Below are 21,917 nucleotides of genomic sequence, written 5' to 3'. Positions count from 1 at the left end.
ATGCTAATTTATCTGATGCAAAATCAACACCTAAGGAGACCCAAATCTTTTTTTACATTTTAAGATGATAACTGGGAATTTTTAAAAAAAATTTTTATTGGAGTATAGTTGCTTTCTTACATGCGCTACAAGCAAAGACTTGCCTCTGACTCTACTTGTAGTCTCTTTGTTCCTCTTGCTTCTTGATAAACAAAGGAAACTGAAATTTTTATTTATCTGGAGGAGTAGTGGCTTACAAATAACAGTTCTTTGATAAATGTTTAATGAAGGAAAAAAACCAATAATTGTTACATGTCAGCTCTGTGGCCAAAGTGCATTGCTGCCTTTTTACAGTTAATAGTTAACAGTCACTTCTCTTTCGATTTTATTTATCCATTACTTCTTTTTTTTTGAGGTATAGCTGACATTGGTATACACTTGTTTTCTGCCCCAAAGGTTTGTAAGCTGGTTTCAACCTAAGTTCAACTCAATTTCAAAACTGTTAATTTTTGACAGTCTTCTGGCACCATCTACTTTACTTGTAAGAGGTTGCCATTAGGTACATCATTTCATAGCCCTCCTCCCTCAAATATAGGTTCTAAATTACATTTGAATTGAACATATTTAACTGGTGTTATATGCTGATGCTTTGTGTTCTTAAGAACTTTACCTAACAGATCTCAGTATTCTCTCTGGCCTTAGAATAAATAGATTAATTGCTATGGCTGGAGAAGGTGCCAGAAGAAGTTATTTTACTTCTGAATATTTCTAATTCTACTTAGAGTAGTTATGATGGTTAAAGAGCTTTCTAAATTCTTTTCATAATTATTAACTCCTTGGGAGAAATCCCTGGTGAATATAATTAAACTGTAAATTAAACTATAGCTTATTCTTATTTATGAAATGGGCAACCCCTTTACCCTCCAAATTTCTGACTACATATCCCCTTAAAACTTCCTAAGCCAGCTCATTGTATACAACTCTCTCCATCAATATCCTGGCAAAGAATAATCAGTTTTAGGTTTAACTGTTGAGTCTTATTACATTTTTTTTTTCTTTTAAGAAAGAACTTGTTTAAGAAAAATTTAAGCTTTTGTCAGTTGTTGATTTCACAGATTAAAAATCTTCTGTGGGCTAACTTGCATGTACTCAAAACAGGTCCCAGACTTTTAATGATTCTTTAGAGACTGTATTGGAATTGATACTGATATTCAGGATTGGGAGAACTGACCTATTTTTAGGAGCATAAAACATAAAAATAAACGTAACATAAAACATCCTATTTTTAGTGGCATAAAACAGAGCTGTGTTCTACTGAACTACTTGAGGTAGCTTTTGGATTAACAGGTGCTTTTCTGCCTTACCTAACAGGACTCATATCCTCTTTTATGCTGTGACAAAAATCACAGTTAAAGGAGTTGCTTTAGGAAGTAACTGAACTTGATGGACAATTACCGGAAGGCAGAGCAGCTAAACTTAATATTGCCAAAGGAAAAAAAAGGGATAATTTGACAGTCCAGTTGGATAATGGTAAATCATTTTATTTCAAGATTAACTCATATGGTTATTTGAGGACTCATTTCTGGCAATGTTATCTTACCTGGAAAGAACCTATATTAAGGTTCTTTCATGGTAGAGATGAATTCCCGTTCTCAAAATTTTCTAGGGCAAAGTTATCTCTTCCAGCATCTGTGGTTATAATTTTGGAGTTCAAACATTTACATAGATTCAGAGATACTTTTTGAGAAAAGTTTTGGTGTTGCGAATAGTTGTTCTATATCTTGAAGGATGGACACCCCTCTAATAGGAAAGAAACACAAGTCGATATCTCATATTTTCTTTGCAATTTCTGGTCTTGTTATCTGGAACAGTCTCTTTTAGATTATACATCCTGACCACTGAGTGCATTGTGAAAGCAATTTAGTGGGTCATGGCAAGCATTTAAAAAATATGTAGCTTAGAATAGAAAACCACATAATGTGGGGCATATAGCAAAGGTTAATCATATTTCAAGAAACTTATGCGTATATGTGTGCTTTGCTGGGTTATGATGTAATATTTCTTACTGGGAGAGAGGTCAAAAGAGTTTGAATCTGACTGATTTGAACCATACACATTTTCTTTCAGTTAATGATATATAGGCCAGAAGCTTCAATTACTTTTAATAACAGTTTTGAATTGTGGGCCTGGGATATTCAGTAAGATATGTTGACAATTCCTGTTTAGAGGGAAAGTTTAAGGATGTTTCATTTATTTCTTTCTTCATTCATGCTTTCCTCAGTATTCTCTGTACTTTATCTAGCTTAGAAGTGAGATTACTTCTAAGCTACATACCTGGATTATTTAGTCCTATGCTCTCTGGAGTGTACAACCTTTGGTTTTGTTGAAGGTCATTGTAAGAAGCCAGCCTTTTGTGGGCTGCTTCTGCATTTTCTCTAAAATGGCTTTAAGGGTATTGTCCTTTAATTTATTCAGGAACTCTTAATTAACGGATATGTTTTTTCTTGTTAAATATTTTTTCATTAAAGTTTTTTTCTACTTATTTGCTAGGAAGCTCAGATAAATTTTGTGTTCTAATGCATAGCTTCCTCTTTCTTGATTTTGTCATGTAATTATCTTTTCCCTTTTTTTTTCCTTACCCTTTTACTCAGAATATATGTATTGGGTTGGCCAAAAAGTTACTTTGGTTTTTAAGCAAAAATAAATGACACATTTTTCATTTTCACCAAGTACTTTATTGACCAACGTATTCACAGTTTTGTTCCACTACGTTCTGCCATTTTCCAGGCTACTTCATAATTCCATCTTCCCAAAACTTTTTATCTTTTTGAGCAAAGAACAGTCTTCTAGGGAATTGAAATTTTTTCCATTAAGAGAATTTTATAAAGCCCGAAATGAATGGAAATCCAAAGGTGCAATGTCTGGTGAATATGGTGGATGAATCAGAACTTCCCAGCTAAGCTGTAACAGTTTTAGTCTGGTCATCAAAGAAACACGCGGTCTTGCATTATCCTAATGGAAGATTATGCGTTTTCTGTTGACTAATTCCGGATGCTTTTCATCGAGTGCTGCTTTCAGTTGGTCTAATTGGGACCAGTACTTGTTGGAATTAACTGTTTGGTTTTCCGGAAGGAGCTCATAATAGAGGAGCTTCCAATCCCACCATATACACAACATCACCTTCTTTGGATGAAGACTGGCCTTTGGTGTGGTTGGTGGTGGTTAATTTTTCTTGCCCCATGATCTCTTCCGTTCCACATTATTGTACAGTATTCACTTTTCATTGATTGTCACAATTTGTTTTAAAAACGGAACGTTTTCGTTACGTTTCAGTAGAGAAACACATGTGGAAATATGGTCAAGAAGGTTTTTTTCATGCTCTCACTCCCTCTTGCGAGAACACCAGAATCACAACTAGCTGCTGGACAATCATCGATAGGAGGACACTGGAACTCACCAAAAAAGATACCCCACATCCAAAGACAAAGGAGAAGCCATGGTGAGATGGTAGGAGGGGTGCAATCACAGTAAAATCAAAGCCCATAACTGCTGGGTGGGTGACTCACAGACTGGAGAACACTTATACCACAGAAGTCCACCCACTGGAATGAAGGTTCTGAGCCCCACGTCAGGATTCCCAACCTGGGGGTCTGGCAATGGGAGGAGGAATTCCTAGAGAATCAGACTTTGAAGGCTAGTGGGATTTGATTGCAGGACTTTGACAGGACTGGGGGAAACAGAGTCTCCACTCTAGGAGGGCACACACAAGGTAGTGTGTGCATCGGGACCCAGGGGAAGGAGCAGTGACCCCATAGGAGACTGAACCAGACCTACCTACTAGTGTTGGAGGGTCTCATGCGGAGGCAGTGGGTGGCTGTGTCTCACCATGAGGACAAGGACACTGGCAGCAGAAGTCCTGGGAAGTACTCCTTGGTGTGAGCTCTCCCAGAGTCCGCCATTAGCCCTACCAAAGAGCCCCAATAGGTTCCAGTGTTGGGTCGCCTCAGGCCAAACAACCAACAGGGAGGGAACCCAGCCCCACCCATCAGCAGACAAGCGGATTAAAGTTTCACTGAGCTCTGCCCACCAGAGCAACAGCCAGCTCTACCCACCACCAGTCTCTCCCATCAGGAAACTTGCACAAGCCTCTTAGAGAGCCTCATCCACCAGAGGGCAGAAAGCAGAAGCAAGAAGAACTACAGTCCTGCAGCCTGTGGAACAAAAACCACATTCACAGAAAGATAGACAAGATGAAAAGGCAGAAGGCTATGTACCAAATGAAGGAACAAGATAAAACCCCAGAAAAACAACTGAATGAAGTGGAGATAGGCAACCTTCCAGAAAAAGAATTCAGAATAATGATAGTGAAGATGATCCAGGACCTCGGAAAAAGAATGGAGGCAAAGATCGAGAAGATGTAAGAAATGTTTAACAAAGATCTAGAAGAATTAAAGAACAAACAAACAGAGATGAACAATACAATAACTGAAATGAAAAATACACTAGAAGGAACCAATAGCAGAATAACTGAGGCAGAAGAACGGATAAGTGACCTGGAAGACAGAATGGTGGAGTTCACTGCTGTGGAAGAGAATAAAGAAAAAAGAATGAAAAGAAATGAAGACAGCCTAAGAGACCTCTGGGACAACGTTAAACGCAACAGCATTCACATTATAGGGGTCCCAGAAGGAGAAGAGAGAGAGAAAGGACCAGAGAAAATATTTGAAGAGATTATAGTCGAAAAATTTCCTAACGTGGGAAAGGAAATAGCCATCCAAGTCCAGGAAACACAGAGAGTCCCGTACAGGATAAACCCAAGGAGAAACACGCCGAGACACATAATAATCAAATTGGCAAAAAATAAAGACAAAGAAAAATTATTGAAAGCAGCAAGGGAAAAACGACAAATAACATACAAGGGAACTCCCATAAGGTTAACAGCTGATTTCTCAGCAGAAACTCTACAAGCCAGAAGGTAGTGGCATGATATGCTTAAAGTGATGAAAGGGAAGAACCTACAACCAAGATTACTCTACCCGGCAAGGACTTCATTCAGATTTCGATGGAGAAATCAAAAGCTTTACAGAGAAGCAAAAGCTAAGAGAATTCAGCACCACAAAACCAGCTCTACAACAAATGCTAAAGGACAATCTTTAAGTTTAAAACAAACCCCCCAAAATTAAGAAAGTGGTAATAGGAACATACATATCGATAATTACCTTAAACGTGAATGGATTAAATGCTCCAACCAAAAGACACAGGCTTGCTGAATGGATACAAAAACGAGACCCATATATAGGCTGTCTACAAGAGACCCACTTCAGACCTAGGGACACATACAGACTGAAAGTGAGGGGATGGAAAAAGATATTCCATGCAAATGGAAGCCAAAAGAAAGCTGGAGTAGCTATACTCATATCAGATAAAATAGACTTTAAAATAAAGAATGTTGCAAGAGACAAGGAAGGACACTACATAATGATCAAGGGATCAATCCAAGAAGAAGATATAACAATTATAAATATATATGCACCCAACATAGGAGCACCTCAATACATAAGGCCACTGCTAACAGCTATAAAACAGGAAATCGACAGCAACACAATAATAGTGGGGGACTTTAACACCTCACTTACATCAATGGACAGATCATCCAAAATGAAAATAAATAAGGAAACAGAAGCTTTAAATGACACAATAGACCAGATAGATTTAGTTGATATTTATAGGACATTCCATCCAAAAACAGCAGATTACACGTTCTTCTCAAGTGTGCACGGAACATTCTCCAGGATAGATCACATCTTGGGTCACAAATCAAGCCTCAGTAAATTTAAGAAAAGTGAAATCATATCAAGCATCTTTTCTGACCACAACGCTATGAGACTAGAAATGAATTAACAGGGAAATAAACATAAAAAACACAAACACATGGAGGCTAAACAATATGTTACTAAATAACCAAGAGATCAGTGAAGAAATCAAAGAGGAAATCAAAAAATACCTAGAGACAAATGACAATGAAAACACGATGATCCAAAACCTATGGGATGCAGCAAAAGCAGTTCTAAGAGGGAAGTTTATAGCAATACAATCCTACCTCAAGAAACAAGAAAGTCTCAAATAAACAACCTAATCTTACACCTAACTGAACCAGGGAAAGAACATACAAAACCCAAAGTTAGTAGAAGGAAAGAAATCATAAAGGTCAGCGTGGAAATAAATGAAATAGAAACAAAGAAAACAGTAGCAAAGATGAATAAAACTAAAAGCTGGTTCTTTGAGAAGATAAACAAAACTGATAAACCATTAGCCAGACTCATCAAGAAAAAGAGGGAGAGGACTCAAATCAATAAAATTAGAAATAAAAAAGGAGAAGTTACAACAGACACTGCAGAAATACAAAGCATCCTAAAGGACTACTACAGGCAACTCTGTGCCACTAAAAAGGACAACCTGGAAGAGATGGACAAATTCTTAGAAAGGTATAACCTTCCAAGACTGAACCAGGAAGAAATAGAAAATATGAACAGACCAATCACAAGGAATGAAATTGAAACTGTGATTAAAAATCTCCCAACAAACAAAAGTCCAGGACCAGATGGCTTCACAGGTGAATTCTATCAAACATTTAGAGAAGAGCTAACACCCATCCTTCTCAAACTCTTCCAAAAAATTGCAGAGGAAGGAACACTCCCAAACTCGTTTTATGAGGCCACCATCACCCTGATACCAAAGCCAGACAAAGATACTACAAGAAAAGAAAATTACAGACCAATATCACTGATGAATATAGATGCAAAAGTCCTCAACCGAATACTAGCAAACAGAATCCAACACAACATTAAAAGGATCATACACCATGATCAAGTGGGATTTATCCCAGGGATGCAAGGATTCTTCAATATATGTAAATCAGTCAATGTGATACACCATATTAACAAATTGAAGAATAAAAACCATATGATCATCTCAGTAGATACAGAAAAAGCTTTTGACAAAATTCAACACCCGTTTATGATAAAAACTCTCCAGAAAGTGGACATAGAGGGAACCTACCTCGCCCTAATAAAGGCAGTATACCACAAACCCACAGCAAACATCATTCTCAATGGTGAAAAACTGAAAGCACTTCCTCTAAGATCAGGAACAAGAAAAGGATGTCCACTGTCACCACTATTATTCAACATAGTTTTGGAAGTCCTAGCCACGGCAGTCAGAGCAGAAAAAGAAATAAAAGGAATACAAATTGGAAAACAAGAAGTAAAACTGTCACTGTTTGCAGATGCAATGATACTATACATAGAGAATCCTAAAGATGCCACCAGAAAACTACTAGAGCTAATCAATGAATTTGGTAAAGTTTCAGGATACAAAATTAATGCACAGAAATCTCTTGCATTCCTATACACTAATGATGAAAAATCTGAAAGAGAAATTAAGGAAATACTCCCATTTACCATGGCAACAAAAAGAATAAAATACCTAGGACTACACCTACCTAGGGAGACAAAAGACCTGTATGCAGAAAACTATAAGACACTGATGAAAGAAATGAAAGATGATACCAACAGTTGGAGAGATATTGGAGTGGAAGAATCAATACTGTGAAAATGACTATAGTATCCAAAGCAATCTACAGATTCAATGCGATCCTTATCAAATTGCCAATGGCATTTTTTATGGAACTAGAATAAAAAATCTTAAAATTTGTGTGGCGACACAAAAGACCATGAATAGTCAAAGCAGTCTTGAGGGAAAAAATCGGAGCTGGTGGAATCAGACTCCCTGACTTCAGACTATACTACAAAGCTACAGTAATCAAGACAATATGGTACTGGCACAAAAACAGAGACATAGATCAATGGAACAAGATAGAAAGCCCAGAGATAAACCCATGCACCTATGGTCAACTAATCTATGACAAAGGAGGCAAGGATATACAATGGAGAAAAGACAGTCTCTTCAATAAGTGGTGCTGGGAAAACTGGACAGTTACATGCAAAAGAATGAAATTAGAACACTCCCTAACACCATATACAAAAATAAACTCAAAATGGATTAGAGACCTCAATATAAGACTGGACACTATAAAACTCTTAGAGGAAAATATAGGAAGAAAACTCTTTGACATAAATCACAGCAGGACCTTTTTTGATCCACCACCTCGAGTAATGAAAATGAAAACAAAAATAAACATTGGGACCTAATGAAACTTCAAAGCTTTTGCACAGCAAAGGAAACCATAAACAAGACAAAAAGACAACTCTCAGAATGGGAGAAAATATTTGCAAGTGAATCAACAGACAGAGTATTAATCTCCAAAATATATAAACAGCTCATGCCGCTCAATATTGAAAAAACAAACAACCCAATCCAAAAATGGGCAGAAGACCTAAATAGACATTTCTCCAAAGAAGATATACAGATTGCCAACAAACACATGAAAGGATTCTCAACATCACTAATCATCAGAGAAATGCAAATCAAAACTACAATGAGGTATCGCCTCACACCAGTCAGAATGGCCATCATCAAAAAATCTACAAACAATAAATGCTGGAGAGGGTGTGGAGAAAAGGGAACCTTCTGGCTCTGCTGGTGGGAATGTAAATTGATACAGCCACTATGGAGAACAGTATGGAGGTTCCTTAAAAAACTAAAAATCGAATTACCATATGATGTAGCAATCCCACTACTGGGCATATACCTAGTGAAAACCATAATTCCAAACGACATGTACCCCAGTGTTTATTGCAGCACTATTTACAATAGTCAAGTCATGGAAACAACCTTAGAGCCCGTCGACAGATGAATGGATAAAGAAGGTGTGGTACATATATACAGTGTAATATTACTCAGTCATAAAAAGGAACGAAATTGGGTCATTTGTTGAGACGTGGATGGATCTAGAGACTGTTATACAGAGTGAAGTAAGTCAGAAAGGGAAAAACAAATATCGTATATCAACGCATATATGTGGAACCTAGAAAAATGGTACAGATGAACTGGTTTGCAGGGCAGAAGTTGAGACACAGATGTACAGAACACACGTATGGACACCAAGGGGCGAAAGCTGCTGGGGGGAGTGGTGGTGGTGGTGGGTGATGAATTGGGCGATTGGGATTGACATGTTTACACTGATGTGTATAAAATGGATGACTAATAAGAACCTGCTGTATAAAAAAAATAAGTTCAAAAATTTAAAAAAGAAAAAAAAAAAGTTTTTTTTTCACTTAACTTACGTGGAACCCAAACATCAGAGCAATTTACATAACCAAGCTGGTGCAAGTGATTTTAAGTGTTTGATTTGGGTATTTTGAGTATGTTGGCTATCGCCCATGTAGTATAACATTGATTGTTCTCAATTAATGTCTCGATTTGATCGTTATCAACTTCAACTGGTCTATCCGACCGTCGAGCATGGTCCAGCGAGAAATCTCCAGCACAAAACTTTGCAAACCACTTTTGACATGTGCTATCAGTCACAGCACCTTCTCCATACACCGCACAAATCTTTTTTTGCGTTTCAGTTGCGTTTTTACCTTTCTTGAAATAATAGAGCATAATATGCCGAAAATGTTGCTCTTTTCCTTCCATCTTCAGTATTAAAATGGCTACACAGAAATTTACCAATTTTGATAATTTTTTTTAAATGCACGCTGATATGATAGCTGTCACAATACAGTCTAACAAAATTGTTTCAAATGAAGTTAAAGACAACTAAGCACTACTAGAGTCATCTTACGGAAAAGCCAGTTAAAGTTTTTGGCCAACCCAATATATGTATGTACACACACACAGGGTGTAATGGAAATATTTAGGGTATAGATAAATTAAAAATTATGTCGCCCACTGGGTCTGAAGTTGTGACCTAGACATCTTTGATCTTCATCATCTAGCATGGAGGTTAGGAAATATTATCTGTAAAGGGCCAGTTATTAAATATTTTAGGCTTTGCAAGCCATATATTTTCTGTTACAACTATTCCACTTTTTTTGATGTACTGTGAAATCATCCATAAACCGTAAATAAACTAATGTTTGTGACTGTGTTCCAATAAAACTTTATTTATAACAACAGATGGCACAGCCTCATTTGGCCGGTTGCGATCTGATACAATGTCTGGTTCATAATAGCCATTTATGTATTTACTGCACTGCATAAAAACTGAACTGCATAAAATCACACAGAGTTTTCAGAGATCGATAATCAGAATCATAGAGTCATTGAAATGTAGAATAAGAAGCTACTTCTGATTTTTCTGGTCTAGCAGTCTGTCTTTTTTGGGACATGGACGCTTGAAAATCTATTGAAAAAGTTATAGACCCACATAGGCACTTTTAAAATTTGCATGTGACTTTGAGGTATTCACATACTCACTGAAGTCTATCTATAGGCTCCAGCTAAGCCTCTGATCTAGCTTACGTTTTGTGGATGAGAAATTGGAAACTTAGATATTTTGGTGCAGATGAGGAATACCTTATATACTTTACAATACCTGTGGTATACATGAGGTATATATTATTAAATTAGTAGTCATTTACTCAAGATTTTGTTTTCTGCAGAAAATATTGAATATGAAATGGAAGGGGTGTTTGTGTGTGTGTGTGTGTGTGTGTTTGCTTAATGCTTGCCACCTTAGGCTGTTAGGGCTTGGTTTTCTGAAAAAAAACTCTTGAAGGGAGTTTAATAATAGTTGGAGAGGTTATCAGATAATTTAAGAATATTTGTAATATATCAGGTGTTCAAGAGCCTGAGCCAAAAATGGCAATGTATTTTTATAGAAGATAGCACAATCATTTCTTGTCTACTTCCCTGTGGGGAAGCTCAGCAATTTAAGCTATCTAATCACTGTTCCTTTCTGGAACATCTAAGAATAGAGAGAACCTTGTTGTAAATGAAAAAGAAATTCAGAGCTTATTTTACCTCTTCTATTTTTATGCTTTTACTGTTTTTAACATTTTCCATTAACAGTTTTAGGAAAAACTTAAAAACAAAAAACAAAAAACAATGACCAGATGTGTAAGTTAAGTTAAGTGGTGGACACCTTAACATCTAAATTTCAGGGGATTAGCAGGACAAAAGTGTTTATTTTCTTTATGTACCAGTCAAGGCAGTGTTCTATCAGAAGCCCAGGCTCCTTTTATCTTGAGGCTCTGCTATGCCCTACTCAGGCTTTGAATTATACTGCTTTCAGCCTCTTTTTTTTAAACATCTTTATTAGAGTATAATTGCTTTACAATGGTGTGTCAGTTTCTGCTTTATAACAAAGTGAATCAGTTATACATAGACATATGTCCCCATATCTCTTCCCTCTTGCGTTTCCCTCCCTCCCACCCTCCCTATCCCACCCCTCTAGGTGGTCACAAAGCACTGAGCTGATCTCCCTGTGCTATGCAGCTGCTTCCCACTAGCTATCTATTTTACGTTTGGTAGTGTATATATGTCCATGCCACTCTCTCACTTTGTCCCAGCTTACCCTTCCCTCTCCCCGTATCCTCAAGTCCATTCTCTAGTAGGTCTGCAGACCTGCTTTCAGCCTTTTTAAGAGGAGAATCTGGAAAAGACCTATCTACTTCTTTTTTTTTTTTTTTTTTTTTTTTTTTATAAGATGGGGTTTTTTGCCATTTCTTACGCATGGGGATTTTTTTTTTTTAAATTTTTTATTTATTTATTTTTGGCTGTGTTGGGTCTTCGCTTCTGTGCGAGGGCTCTCTCCAGTTGTGGCAAGCGGGGGCCACCCTTCATCGCGGTGCGCGGGCCTCTCATTGTCGCGGCCTCTCTTGTTGCGGAGCACAGGCTCCAGACGCACAGGCTCAGTAGTTGTGGCTCACGGGCCTAGTTGCTCCGCGGCATGTGGGATCTTCCCAGACCAGGGCTCGAACCCGTGTCCCCTGCATTAGCAGACAGACTCTCAACCACTGCGCCACCAGGGAAGCCCCTATCTACTTCTTAATATCCCCAGGTTGGAGGTGATATATATCCTTCTCAAATTTCATTGAGGAAAACTGTCTTCATGGACGTTATGTATATCTTAGAAGTCATATCTCAGAAACAATTGTACATTCTGGAAGGGGAAGCACAAAATATTGATGGATAGCTAGCCATTTCTGCCATACAGGTGTTCTTTCTCATTAATATATTGATCATTTTAAAAGTATGTTATGCTTTTGTCAATAACCTTCAAGATACCTAACGTGTATATTTTGTTTACAACAGAAAAAGTGATAACTGGAGAGCTTTTATTTCATTCTAATTAGATTGAGTTTCAAAACATTGCTTAGTGGAGGCAGGCTGTTCAGTTCCCCAAATCTTTATTGCTCTATGCTGGAGCAGCTAGTTGAAGGCTATTTTTGCCCTTAGAGAATTAATGGCTTAGTATAGGAGATTTTGTAAACTACTAACTACAGTGCAAAACCAAAGCAAAGAGGAGCTCTAAGGAAGCACAATTAATATTTTTGGGATACTAAAAGGAAGGCGTGGTTATGTCCAGGTGTGTGTGGCTTCTAAAACACAGAGGTAAAATGGAGAGGTAAGAAAAATTGAAAATGAAAAGATGGAAAATGGTATAGTAGACAAGCACTATCCAAAAATAACATAAAGATCAGGCAAAATAAAACTTAAGGCAAAAGCATTGATGGACATATATAATAGATGCTGAATTATAGTAAAAGGTACTGTTCTCCAAAAAATATATGATGGCTTTGTATGTACCTAACAACCTATCTTTGAAATGTGATAGATCAAGCAGACAAACCCAAACTGGGTCTTTGAATAGCACAATTAACAAGATTGTTTTATAGATACATGTAAAACTCTGCACCCAGCAGATAAGACAGTGTACATTCTTTTGATGCACACATTGGATATGTATAGACATTGAAAAAGACTTGGTCAAAAAGGAATTCTTGACAAATTTCAAAGAATCATTATCATAAAGACCATCCTCTCTGGCCAGAATACAATTAAATTAGAATAATTACCCATATGTTTGAATTTACTTCTACCATTTTATTATTTGTTTTGTCTTTGTAAGCTCTGATTTTCATTCTTCTATTTCCCCTCTCGTGCTTACTGTTTACTTTTCAGTGTCCTGAAATAGCTGCTCCATACTTTCTTTCCAAGTTTTCTCGCTACCTTCGGTGAGAAAGAGTGGAATGTGCTTACTTCATCTTACCCAGAACCTGGAACCTGTTAACATTTTGATGTACAACCGTTAAGAGACTTTTGTTTCTTTGTGTGTGTATGCACATACACATATACATTTTTTTTTGTAATTTGTGTTTTTTAATGTTAGGAACATGTTTCAAGGACATTAATTTTTTCACAATGTTATTTTAATCATTGGCATGTATTACATTGTGTAACTGTTCCATAGTTTGTTTAATCAGTCCCTTTTTGTTTGTTATTTAGGTTATTTTTCATTTTCTGTTTTGTAAAATGCTTTAACAAACATACTGGTAGGTAAATCTTTGCACACACCTCTGTTTATTTCCTTAGAAATTCTTATCAACTATAAAATCAAAATTTGTGAGTAATTTTAAGGTTTTGGCATGTGTAACCAAATTATTCCCTGTGAAAAATTTGTTAACAGTATTTTCTAACAAGCACATTTTTGTTCCAATGCTGTTTTTTATTATCAAAAAATATTTATTTGAAACTTTTATAGATGGAAAATGCTGTCATATCTTTTATTGCTAGCTGGAATTATCATTTTTTTAAACCATTTTATTATCTTTTCATTTCATTATGAAGAATAGCAAATTTTTATATTTTGTTAGCTGATCGATATTCAGTATTTTTCAGTTATATCTTTTGGATTTTCTATATAAAAAACAGTCATCTTCATGTAATGGTGATTTTGTGTTCTTCTTGTCAGTACTTACACATATTTCTCTTTTTTACCCTTCCTTAGTTGTTTAGAACTTCTCTGACTGTCTTAAATAATAATGCTGGTAATAAGTATCTTCAACTCACAGCTATTTTCCTTAGCTCCTACAGTAACTGCCCTAAGTTATCTTTTAGTTACCAAAGCTGATGGATTTTTAAAAAAAAAAAATTCTTGTATTATAGAACCTCTCTACTGCATTACCAATAAGGAATCCTTATTCTTAACCTTCTAAATAAGTTTTGTTTTGAAATAATTTCAACCTTACAAAAAAGGCAAGAACATTAGAGAGAACTAACTTTTCCTTTAACTATAAGTTGCCTATATTATGCTGCATAACCCCCCAAAATATTTTACAGCAAAAATTTGATGAGGGAGTTTTTAGGTGCTGTAACCAAGTCATCAACCATGGAATCTCTGTTTTTGAGCAACTTGGCTTCCTAGTGACCATGTTAGGATAAACTGATTGCAAGTACTGTCTGTTTGTAACCCAAGTATTTGCCATACACTATTTAATTTAATCATATCAGATAAATAAATAAGATATAATCTTTGCTCTCTAGGATTTCATAGTTTAACAGAGAAGGTAATTATACATAAACATATACAAATGACAGGCTTATGAGGTAACATAAGCCCAAGAAAAGTGATACAGTCTCCTTAATGTTGATGTGTAGGGTGAGGGACATTGGAGAAGAGGATATGGGGCAGAGGACATTCATACTGGGCCTGAACAAGATGGGAGAATGGACAAAGTGTTCTACACAGAGGGAAGATCATGAGCAAAGTCAATGAAAATTCATAGTGTTTTTTCTGGCCCTGTGGGCATTAGATGTATGTGTTTGGAGGAATGGGGTTTGTGGGTGGGAGAGAGTTGGATAATAATAAGAATTTCTGGAAAGGTTGACAAGTAGGAGGCTGTTGTTTTAGAGCCATCTAATACGACGTCTTAGAGGTTCTTATCCCGAGTGACCTTGCATTTTCAGATGCTTGTGGAATAGACCTGAATTACTGTTATTTCACTTGAATAGATATATTCCTAGGGAGTCTCTAAATATGGAGTGATGAGAGCTCTTAGATCTGCTCTTTGACGTTTTTCTGTAGCAAACTTTGAACTAAGTTATTATGAGGGATTAAGGAGATAATGTATCATTTATTCTGTTGGTTAGTTGCTGTTACTTTGGCATTGCGTGTTTTAATAGAAAAACATAAATAGTCTTCTGTAGAAGTAGTTCTTTTTAGATACTTGATTCTTTTACTTTGGTGATTTGGCTTATTCACCTCAGCTTGTATAATGAGAAACTGAAAGAAGATATTAAAAAATAGATGAAAAATCCATCAGTAGGTTTTCTGTCAGTTACAATACATTTACAGTATTATGTTACTTTGCATTATGTTTTCTCTGGTTCTGTCTCTGAGAGTTTTTTTTTTTTTCTTCTGGGGCAGGGGAGACAATAAAAACTCATAAACTCTTAAGAGGATTTTATGAATTCTCTATTGATGACAGGTTTTTCAGAAATAGGAAAACCAATGTTAGTCATGCTTCTTGACTTCTCAGAAACTGTTCATTTTTAACATCTCTCTTGAGTAGTGATAGCATGGGGGGAATATGCATTTTAAGGTTGAACATTTTGATACTTAAAATTTCTTTTGGAAGCGTGATTTTGTTAAGCATCATTTTAGCATCTACTCTCGTAAAATATTTGTTCCCTAAATTTATTGATATTTTATATGTTAATTTTATAGCATATGATAATTGGCACTCTAAAAGCTGCTAATATGAGAAAAACTTGAACTTAGTCATTCTACATTTCTTTTCTATTTGTATCCATTGGTAATGAATGAAGGAGTTGGTTTTTGCAAGCATTTGCAGTTGAATAAATTTAAGTAAGCTTTCTTCTAGCAGGCTTCAGTGTAGGTGTTAACAATGTCAATTGCTGACAGAAGTTGATTTTATTTTGTCAGTAAAGTTCTGGTTTAAAGAATACAAGCAGATAGTTATTTCATGAAATAGCTAAAATTTTAATTAGTTTTTATATAGGTTTTATAGTGGAAAATGCATTTGAATAAAGTTTTTAATCTTTTTCTCCTTTGTCTTTTTAAATGCTGTTTAGGTTTAGTTTCACTTATATTTTCAATTATATTCCTCAATAATATATCTATATACACATTTATTGTGTGAGAAACTTCTGAGATTATGAATTCTCATTATGCTTTATCTGTTTTCTTTCTTTCCCTACTTTTCTCTTTTGTCTTCTTCATTGTGTTCTTTTTCCTCTCTTTCTTTAATACTTTCTATGTTTTCTTCCTCAGTCATATTCTCCCCCCTTCCGTGTTTCAGTATTATACATTAGTAAGTGGAGATCATTGAATCCATTATGATGGTCTTGTTTCTTCTATCTTTCTTCCTCCAGGCCTCGTTTTTGAATGTCTTTATGGGTATTTAAAGTAGGAAGAGAAAATGGTAGCTGAAAAAAGAACCTTAAAGAAGCTCTTCTTCCTCTTATGTATTGTATAATCAGTATATAGTAACATTGTTTCATTTGGGAAAATGTTTATAAAATAGGCAGAAATCAGACAAAGTACTTGTAGATTAGGATAATCTTTGAATGGGATCTACACTTATGTTGTTAAAAGGTATGGCTTCTATGGTTTCTCTTCGTATGTGAAACTTCATGATATAGAACTTCTTTGTAATTGTTTTTGTTGGGGTGGACCTGCTACTTATTAGCTGTGTCTCTTTGGCAAGCCTGTTTACTTATCTGAATGTTAGTTTCATCTTTGCAAAATATGATAAACGATACCCATCTTTCACATACATTAAGTTTAGTAACATTTTAAGAATAATTATTTATTGATAGATTTAACTTCTAATTGGATTCTTTTTTCCCCTATTTTATAGGTTACGTGCAGAGTCTGATTAGACGAGTTGTAAATAACGTAAATATTGTTATAAATAATCTTATACTAAAATATGTTGAAGATGATATTGTCCTTTCAGTCAACATCACTTCTGCAGAATGCTATACAGTGGGTGAATTGTGGGATCGTGCATTCATGGATATTTCTGGTGAGTAAACGCCAAGAAGAGTATAGCCTTTTCTATTGTTGCAACAGTTGTCTTGGATTCTAAACCTTTTTTTGGGCCACCAGGCTCCTGGATAAGTCTAATGAAAGCTTTATGCCTTCAGCCTGGAAAAATGCACATATGTAAAATTTAGCATACAATTATATTAATTTTTATTCTTTCTTACCAGTCACATTCTTGCTTCAAATATTATATATAGTATTTTACAATGCTATGGGTTGAAGGAATAAAAATTAAATAATACTTAGTTAAAATTTTGAATGTTTGTGAAAGAGGAAAAGGGGACATGTTGCTTTTGCATAGTTCAGTAATGGCAAAACAGTGTACCTGACTGATTTATGTTTTAGGTTTGTGTACTACAGAGCATATTTGGAATTTTTGGATAATCCCAAAGCCTCCTTTATTATGTGCTGCATTCTCCTTCTGCTTATATTAAAAGAACTATTAAGTAATAATATAATTTAATAACTACCAAATATTTATTATTATTTTATTTATTATGTTCTACATGGAAGGTAGGCACTGTGTCCAGCCTTGAAATAAGAGCTCTGAAAAAATAGTGCTGCTTCTTAGTTTTGTCAGAAGACATAATAGTTAAATAAGGCACAACACTTGTTGATACATGTTCTGATAGGGTAAGCAGTGGGTATTTTTGGAAAACATATTAAGGAGACTATTGTGAACACCTTTTATTTGTGACTCGCCATTGTACATAATTGTTAAAGGTGATGGCACTAAAGTTGACTACCTGAGTTTGAATCCTGGCTCTCCCAACTTCATAGAGATGTATGACCTTGGGTGAGTTACTTCACTTCACTGTTGCTTAGTTTCCTCAAATACATACCATAGCATAAAAGTGTCTTATACATAGTCAGCACTCAGAAAATGAGCAGCTATTATTATTATTTAAATTCATTTTCTCAGATTCTCATTACAGTTCCATAAAGTGATATCCTTTCTCATTCGTTTAGTCATATATTCATTTACTTATTTTAAGTCCTAGTTACAAGAAAGCGAAGTGAAATTGAGTCTCAAGGTTACTTAACTTGCCTTGTTAGGGCATACAAATAGGAACTAGAAGAATTGGAATATAGTTTTGTTTTTGTGTGTTCTTTAAGGTTTGGCCTTCACATTTTAATAATGAAGAATAATCCTGATCTTGCAGCTCTGTTGTGAGGCATAAATAAGAGCATATGCAAGGGCCCAAACTTTGCTTCTGAGACATTTTCAGTGCCTCCTTCTTATCCTCTGTGGAAAGAAATATTTGGTTAAAATGCCAAAATAAAAAGTTATGAAAAATAGAAAACAAACAGAACTGGATGATGCAGGATTGAATAAATGAGTTGACATTTTAGGGGAAGTAATGTCATTTATAGTTTTTACATAGAAGTAAAGCAAATATTACTCTGGGAAGTTATTTATAATGAATTAGAGTCTTGGATTGGGAGTTAGGAGATCTTGGTTCAAATCTTCCCTCCAACACTAACCTAGTGCAACCTTGGGTAAGTCATTTGTAAATGTGAACAACCTACCAGTATATTTATGAGAGTCAAGTATGATACCACATGAAAGTTCATGATGATGGTGGTGGTAAAGACAGCAAAGAGTATTTTCCATTTATTGAGTGCTTGTTAACTGCTGTGCCTGGTGCTGTTTATTGTTTTTGTTGTTATTTTTAGTTAATTATCTTGTTTGAATCCTTTAGCTTCTGAGGTAGATACTGTTTCCCCTTTTATTAATTTTTAATGCAACATTTGGTACTTAAAAGGATGTATGTAACATACACTTGTTATAACACAATATAATGAACGCTTACCCTTTAAGTAACTAGAACATTAACAGTTTGCCCCTTCCAATGTACTTTTTCCTGTCCTGTTCCCTTGCTTCCTCCTAGAGTTAACTGCTGTATTAAATTTTATCATTTAATTGCTTTAAAAAAGTGCTGTAAAAAGGAATGAAGTCCTGATACATGCTAAAACATGGATGAATCTTGAAAACATTATGCATACATGTAAGCATTTCTTTAGGACATATGTAGTACTTAGGAGTGGGTTAGTTAGATGGGAGGATATGCAAATATTCACATTTTCAAAATAATGCAGAATCATTTTCCACAGTGCTTGTTAGATAGACATAGTTATTATCCTCATTTTATAGATTAAATTGTAGTACATTATGTAAAGTAAGTACCAGAACCAGAATTCATTTTGTATTTTTTTAAGATAGTTCCTGTTATATTCGTGTTTAAGAAAAATATTTTTCAAAGCTTAATAATTTCCTCTCTCACTGAAAAATTTTCTAGGATATACTTGAAATGTGATCACTTTATATTCTTATAGCATAATGGATAAGAACATATGCTCTGGAGTAAGGTTGTCAGAGTTTGAATTACACCTCTGCTCTTTATAAACTGTCTAACATTACAGATTATTTACCCTTACTGTGCCTTTGTTCCACAGCTTTTAAACAGAGCCGTATAAATATTATAAGAGATAATGGATGTAAAAGATTTAGTGTAGTGTCTAATAGCAAATACTCAGTGAATTATAATTATTATAAAGAGAGGGAAGGAAGCATCTAGCTGGTTTCTTTCATTTCTTGTTCTATTATGATAATTTCTTTAATTTATGTACATGTATATAATAACAGTACCTAATCATTTATATACTATGTAAAATGAAATTATATGGTAGGTTTGTGTTCTTTTCAGCTAACAGACAAATTTGATATTTATTTGCTTAATAAAACTTTACTGTTTTCATACATGTGCATACTCTTTATACTTCTTAAAAACTTAAATCCAAAAAAGAAAAGAAAATTAAATGTTGAATTAATTAGAGATTGCCAGGATATACTCAGAAATAGAAAGTATAGTTTATTCTTTTGAAGATTCCCATGGCCATAGCATGTGGATAGTTGCTAGCTGAAAGTCACTGACCAAGTAGATTTGGGCCTAATGTTTACCTAGGAATTGCTTATTAGTTAGGAATAAATTTGCTAAAGGTTTTATTTTCTAGTTTGATACTTTACCAGCAATTGTTTCCATTTTTATTCCCTTGAAAACAAACTTTATACCATTACTGGTAATTTTGTAATTTCTTCATTAGTTATTATTTAGAGGCGTGCTGACCACTAGAATATTCTGTGATGATGGAAATGTTTTATTTTTTATTGTCTAGTACCCTGGCCATTAACTGTATGTGGCTTTTGAGTACATGAAATGTGGCTAATGTAACCAAGGACCTGAAATTTTAGTTTTATATAATTTTAGTTAATTCATAGGTGAATTTAAATAACACCGTATAGATGGTGGCTACCATAATGAAGAGTGCAGTTTTTGAGAGTAGCAGTAAGTTTTTCAGTGTAAAATAAATGTTAAATGAGCGACTGTTACTCAAAATATTTTTTAATATGGTTTTTCAAGAATTTTATTTTATTGTTATTTAATATTCCATGGCAGATAGTGAAATGTAGCAAAATTTTTCATAAACTTTGTCTTAAATTTGTAGTTAGGTGTCAAGCAAATTGGGGGCAAGCTGCTTCGTTTCTTTAGGCTCTATTTGATTCTTTGTATATAAAATGGGGATTATTGTGCCTGAGGTTGTTGGAAGATTTAAATGATATAATAAATGAGAAGTTCTTTTATAGATTCTGACATCATGTATTAAATGCTCTATTAATCTTATTTCTATTATTTTTATTACTGTTATACTAATAAATAATTGACTTTTTTTCCTCTAACTTTCCTTTTTACTTAAAATGTTTTTCTTTCCTTTTTAGCAACTGATCTGGTGCTGAGAAAGGTTATCAATTTTTCCGACTGTACAGTTTGTCTTGATAAACGAAATGCTAGTGGTAAAATAGAATTTTACCAGGATCCTTTATTGTACAAATGTTCCTTCAGAACACGTCTGCATTTTACATATGATAACCTAAATTCCAAGATGCCATCTGTTATTAAAGTAGGTGTTTCTTTTTCTAATAGTTGAGTTGCATGTTTCTACCTTATTGACTTTCATGCATGCTAATTATTATTAAAAAGCAAAGAAGAAATTAACCTCATAAATATATAAACCATTATTTTTTGTAAAAATGTTTTATTTATAACTTTTATGTTATTTGTTACATATTATAACTTTTTGTATTGTGTGTTCTAATAGAGTTATTTTGAGGACAACTTTTTTTTTGTGACTGTAGTTTCTTTTTTAGTTTGTCCACCTGATTAGTGTTTTTCTCTTCAAGTAGATAGAGGAGATCATATCAAAAAGTGTATTTATATCCATGGTGGACTGAAGATCAATCTTTATTTCAATCCTTATAAATTGTTTATGTGATAGCAATAGTTATTGACCCTTATCTTAGGTAACTTTACGAGACTTAAATTTGCTTACCTAATATCTTAGTTTATTGGTTTAGGAAATTTTAGCTTTTTACCTGTGGTATCAAAATGTAATTACAATTTTAAGTCAATGGGAATTTTTCAGTAATGTCTTTTTTTTTTTTAGACAAGCTTTTATTTATTTATTTAACGTTTTTATTGGCATATAATTGCTTTCCAATGGTGTATTCGTTTCTGCTTTATAACAAAGTGAATCAGTTATACATATACATATATCCCCATATCTCTTCCCTCTTGCGTCTCCCTCCCTCCCACCCTCCCTATCCCACCCCTCTAGGTGGTCACAAAGCACCGAGCTGATCTCCCTGTGCTATGCAGCTGCTTCCCACTAGCTATCTATTTTACATTTGGTAGTGTATATATGTCCATATGTACACTACCACTCTCTCACTTTGTCCCAACTTACCCTTCCCCCTCCCCGTATCCTCAAGTCCATTCTCTAGTAGGTCTGCGTCTTTATTCCCGTCTTGCCCCAAGGTTCTTCATGACCATTTTGTTTTTTTTTAGTTTCCATATATATGTGTTAGCATATGGTATTTGTTTTTCTCTTTCTGACTTAC

The 21,917-nt window shown here is 34.8% G+C and overlaps 1 protein-coding gene across 11 annotated transcripts in view; it reads left to right on the top strand.

The window, feature by feature from the left end:
• The window catches only part of VPS13B (vacuolar protein sorting 13 homolog B), a 766,991-nt gene that overhangs the window by 44,072 nt on the left and 701,002 nt on the right, over nt 1-21,917 (top strand). For all 11 annotated transcript variants that reach the window (XM_059902238.1, XM_059902239.1, XM_059902241.1 and 8 more), the window contains exons 5-6: nt 16,773-16,940; nt 20,739-20,920. In XM_059902238.1, coding sequence (XP_059758221.1) covers nt 16,773-16,940; nt 20,739-20,920 — 350 coding nt within the window. The remainder of the gene's footprint in view (nt 1-16,772; nt 16,941-20,738; nt 20,921-21,917) is intronic.

The sequence above is a fragment of the Balaenoptera ricei genome, chromosome 17, assembly GCF_028023285.1.
Source record: "Balaenoptera ricei isolate mBalRic1 chromosome 17, mBalRic1.hap2, whole genome shotgun sequence".
NCBI lineage: Eukaryota > Metazoa > Chordata > Mammalia > Artiodactyla > Balaenopteridae > Balaenoptera > Balaenoptera ricei.
Note: the sequence above shows the minus strand (reverse complement) of the source record. Positions and strands in the feature narration are given on the sequence as shown.